This window comes from Bolinopsis microptera, chromosome 4, assembly GCF_026151205.1.
Source record: "Bolinopsis microptera isolate Bmic1 chromosome 4, MBARI_Bmic_1.0, whole genome shotgun sequence".
In the NCBI taxonomy this organism is placed as follows: Eukaryota; Metazoa; Ctenophora; class Tentaculata; order Lobata; family Bolinopsidae; genus Bolinopsis; species Bolinopsis microptera.
In genome coordinates, this window is record NC_087075.1 from 4,766,416 (window position 1) to 4,771,213 (window position 4,798).

The following is a 4,798-nucleotide window of genomic DNA, read 5'->3' on the forward strand; positions in this document are numbered from 1 at the left end:
CGACGTTTATCGATTCCTCGATTTTATCGCGCACGTGCACGCGCGTTGGCACTGAATATAACTTTTAACCCATACATTTAAAGCAAATGTTTTTAACCTCAATGCTTGGAGATATGTTCTTGATTACATATTATAAATGATACCTTTATGCTATTTTCTGAAAAACTTCTGATATCCCAATATAGGAAGTATTACGAGTATGCAGGAAATTCAACTTCTAGATTATTTCATAGGAATATCACTATTTGGAATTTGTCTTGCTGGGTAAGCTGATTTAACTTTGCTCAATACTTTGATTGATTGTTAATTTTATGATATAATTAAATAGTACCTTTTAATTTATGCAATTTATATACATAGATATATGTTGTATCCAAAACTTCAGATCACTTTGAAACAAGCAATAGCTTAAAATCAAACTTCACTATTAACATTATATTGAAACACAATCTTTAAAAGAAAGTGAAAGTATTAACTGAAAGTGAAACAGTATGTTCTTTTCAGGACTCTGGGTAACTTGTGGATGGTAACTACGATACTACGTCGGGACGGAGAAAGAGTACTTCAGTGCGTGTTTCTTTCCCAGCTCTCTACAACTGACCTCATCACTTGCCTTATTTCAGCGCCTTTTTCAGGTAAACTCAAAGATTTAACACAAGGTTGCTGTTTTAAGAATGGATATTTTGACAGTTAGAAAATCTTGAAAAAGTTCGAAAGTTGTTCGATCTAACCAACGTTTGATTTAATTCTAATAATAATCTGTTTGGACATCGTCTGATTCAATGCTTACTTATTTGACTATAAAATAAATGACATCCGTAATCAAAAGCTGCAATTCGAGCGCTTTCTTCAGCAAACGATTAATAAACAGTCTTCTAACTGAACGAATATTTCACTTCCACTAGCAGTCTGCAGTAACACACATTCTCATTATGTCCTCAGCTTATGTGCTGGTTAACAACAGAGACGAGGTAAAACTGTCCGCTCTGCCTGCAAATTTGCTGGGTTTCCTGAGTAACCTGATGCCTATAATGTCTCTTTACCTCATCTTGGTGATCTGCATTGCTAGAATGATAGGTATTGTCAAGCCTCTCAGATACAAATCTCTCGTCACTTTTAGGGTAAGTTTAATGTAATACCACTCTCTAACCCACTACCTTTGTAAAGTTGTGAGGAAGTGTGGGACAGTATGGTGGAAACTAGGCGAGTCGGTAGAGGGAGGAGAAGGTGAGGACTGAGGGAGGAGGAGTTGGAGGAGGAACTAGGCGGGTCAGTGGAAGGAGGAGGAGGTGAGGGAGGAGGATGTGAAAGAAGAAATAGGCTGGTCGGTGGAAGGAGGAGAAGGTGAGGGAGGGAGGAGGTGGAGGAGGAACTAGGCGGGTCGGTGGAAGGAAGAGGTCGGTGGAAGGAGGAGGAGGTGAGGGAGGAGGAGGCGGGCCGGTGGAGGGAGGAGGAGGTTAGGGAGGGAGGATGTGGAAGAGGAACTAGGCGGGTCGGTGGAAGGAGGAGGTGAGGAAGGGAGGAGGTGGAGGTCGAACTAGGCGGATCGGTGGAAGGAGGAGGAGGTGAGGGAGCAGGAGGTTGAGGAGAAACTAGGCGGGTCGGTGGAAGGAGGAGGGGTAAGGGAGGAGGAGGTGGAGGAGGAACTAGGCGGGCCGGTGGAAGGAGGAAGAGCCAAGAGGTGAGGGAGGGAGGAGGTGGAGGAGGAACTAGGCGGGTCGGTGGAAGGAGGAGGCGAGGGAGGAAGGATGTGGAGGAGGAACTAGGCGGGTCGGTGGAAGGAGGAGGTGAGGGAGGGAGGAGGTGGAGGAGGAACTAGGCGGGTCGGTGGAAGGAGGAGGCTAGGGAGGGAGGAGGTGGAGGAGGAACTAGGCGGGTCGGTGGAAGGAGGAGGCGAGGGAGGAAGGAGGTGGAGGAGGAACTAGGTGGGTCGGTGGAAGGAGGAGGGGGTAAGGGAGGAGGAGGTGGAGGAGGAACTAGGCGGGCCGGTGGAAGGAGGAGGTGAGGGAGGGAGGAGGTGGAGGAGGAACTAGGCGGGTCGGTGGAAGGAGGAGGCGAGGGAGGGAGGAGGTGGAGGAGGAACTAGGCGGGTCGGTGGAAGGAGGAGGAGGTGAGGGAAGGAGGAGATGGAGGAGGAACTGGGCGGGCCGGTGGAGGGAAGAGGAGGTGAGGGAGGGAGGATGTGGAGGAGGAACTAGGCGGGTCGGTGGAATGAAGAGGTGAGGGAGGGAGGAGGTGGAGACTGGAGAAGGAACTAGGCGGGTCGGTGGAAGGAGGAGGAGGTGAGGGAGGGAGGAGGTGGAGGAGGAACTAGGCGGGTCGGTGGAAGGAGGAGGAGGTTAGGGAGGGAGGAGGTGGAGGAGGAACTAGGCGGGTCGGTGGAAGGAGGAGGTGAGGGAGGAGGAGGTGGAGGAGGAACTAGGCGGGTCGGTGGAAGGAGGAGGTGAGGGAGGAGGAGGTGGAGGAAGAACTAGGCGGAGGTGAGGAAAGAGGAGAGATAAGTTTCTTTTCAAATAGTCTACCAAATGTTTTGTGATTAATTGGCTAATCTATCCTCCCATCAGCGGTTAGTCATCATTGTCAAGTAGCCTTTGACTAGACTTCATCTTTCACTTTCACTTTCACTTTCACTAATCTATCCTCCCTTCAGCGGTTAGTTATCATTAGCACAGTTTCATGGACCACTGCCTCTCTTTACTCTGCCTTGCCTTTCTACTTCAGCAAGCAATACGTTTTTCACAGGTCAGATTCGCAAAAATTACTATTTTGAGGATTATCAATTTATATTGTTCTTTGTTAATAAATGTTTGCGTATAAATTTTTAAAATGCCTCTTTTGTTACTGTTCTGAAGAATTTTATGCTGAGTAAAAGTGCAGATTATGCATCTTTCCAGGGACACGGCATCAATGACATTTTCAACCTCACATCACTTTCTGGGAGTCCCTGAACCGTACGCAAAGGTATTTACCAACTATCTGGCTAAACTAAATCAGTGGCGTTATAGCTAAGGGCCCCACAAACCCCGCTCTGGGGGGCGGGGGGTTGGTTTTAAACTGGCCAAAGTGATTACGTAATATGTGAACAACCCCTAAAATTTAATCATTTAAGTTGTTGACGGCAGTGCCGATAGTGGTGATTGACATTCCCTTGTTCCTGGTGGTCGCATTCCTCTCTGTCATATTCTACAATCTCCGGACTAAAGGTAATTAGACAGGTTAATGAACGTCAAAGTGAAAGTCAAAGTGAAAGTCGAGGTGAAGCCGAAGGCGATAAAAGATGAGGACTAAAGCGAATTTTCATTTAAAAATAGTTAGTTATGACCCTGTACAGTATACATGGCACTTAGCAGTTAGCAGTCTTTTGGTATTACTAGCGAACCAGCACTTTCAAAGCATTTAAATACATTTATATTACTTATCAGATTTTACCCAGCCTCTAAATTCAGGAATGAAGAAATCAAATCTCCGGCGAGAGGCCTCACATACCACATTGTGTATAGCACTTTTGTTCGCTGTTTGTTACGTTCCCAGTGGCTTCTTGAGGTTCCTCTTCTTACTCGACCATATAGGTTAGTTTAAATGTTGAAAGTGAAAGTGAAAGTGAAAGTGAAAGTGAGAGTAAGAAAAAAATTGAAAGTGAAAGTAAACCTTAAATTATAAATATTCACCGAATATTATATTCGGTTATTTCAGGAGTCCTCCCGTCTCCAATATACCCAGAGTCAAGGTCCCGTCAAGCTATCTTCCTATACGTCTTCTTCTTGATCAACACGTACACTGTTACAGTTAATAGCTTTGCAAACCCCGTCCTATACTACACAAGGACATTCAGGTTACATTAAATTCATGTCTTGGGTAACCCAATTAGTAAGTTAACAATTAGTTATTAAATTTACGTGATATTTCATCCATGTCAGTTGTCAGGAGTAAATATTTTGCGATTTGGTATGGGTCCGTTTTGAGCTCTTAAAGATTGAATTATTCGGTTATCAAATACTAACTGGTCATACTCATAGTTAATAAATAATCAATTAGCAATCGATAATTGGTTAATGAGTAATTATTTAGTACTTAGCACCAGTTATTAATTACTAAAACTACTATTTTTCAGACGGAGGGGAGCAATCAACCACTCCAACACAAAAGGGACGAAATTAGAAGTGACTGCAGTTTCACTCGCAGTCAACAAGCGCAATTTAGTGACAATATAAACTGCGGAAAACAAAATTGTGAATTTTGAGCGAAATATTTGTCAATAATTATGTTTTCAAATACTCTCACAAGAATGTGTGGAAGGATATCTGAAGAACTATATGTTTGGTGACATTTAATCGGCTTGTAACTTTTTCATTTATTGTATCATTTTAGGAGTCCTTCCGTCTCCAATATACCCAGAGTCAAGGATCCGTCTGTATGTTTGGTAGCATTTAATCGGCTTGTAACTTTTTCATTTATTGTAATTGAGTGGCTCTCTCAGGAATTGATATACTATAAAAATGTTAATTCTAATTTTTGTATTTTTTATTATAGCAATTCTTATTTTTTGAATGGTTGACGGTCAACATTTTTACATTTTTTGTTGCTAAGTTTAGGTTATGAAATCAAATAAAATTCGTGTAAAAACTAACTTAGTTACAGGGTTAAGTCAATGAAACGAGCTAATAAGTCAAAAAGAATTATACAGCTGAACACAATGGAGATCTAACAAACATCTAATTTTGTTGAGATGCAACCTGCCAAAGCCCATGGGGCATGGTGCCTTGGTATAAGAGTATAAGGAGAGTTCTGAATTTACCAC

The 4,798-nt window shown here is 43.2% G+C and overlaps 1 protein-coding gene across 1 annotated transcript; it reads left to right on the forward strand.

The window, feature by feature from the left end:
• Nucleotides 1-932: 932 nt before the first annotated feature.
• LOC134814382 (uncharacterized) lies at nucleotides 933-4,211 on the forward strand. The gene is made up of 7 exons (XM_063822480.1): nucleotides 933-1,121; nucleotides 2,651-2,742; nucleotides 2,895-2,961; nucleotides 3,110-3,203; nucleotides 3,447-3,569; nucleotides 3,694-3,832; nucleotides 4,112-4,211. Exons 1-7 carry the CDS (start codon nucleotides 933-935, stop codon nucleotides 4,209-4,211), a joined length of 804 nt encoding a protein of 267 aa, XP_063678550.1.
• The last annotated feature ends 587 nt before the right edge of the window (nucleotides 4,212-4,798 follow it).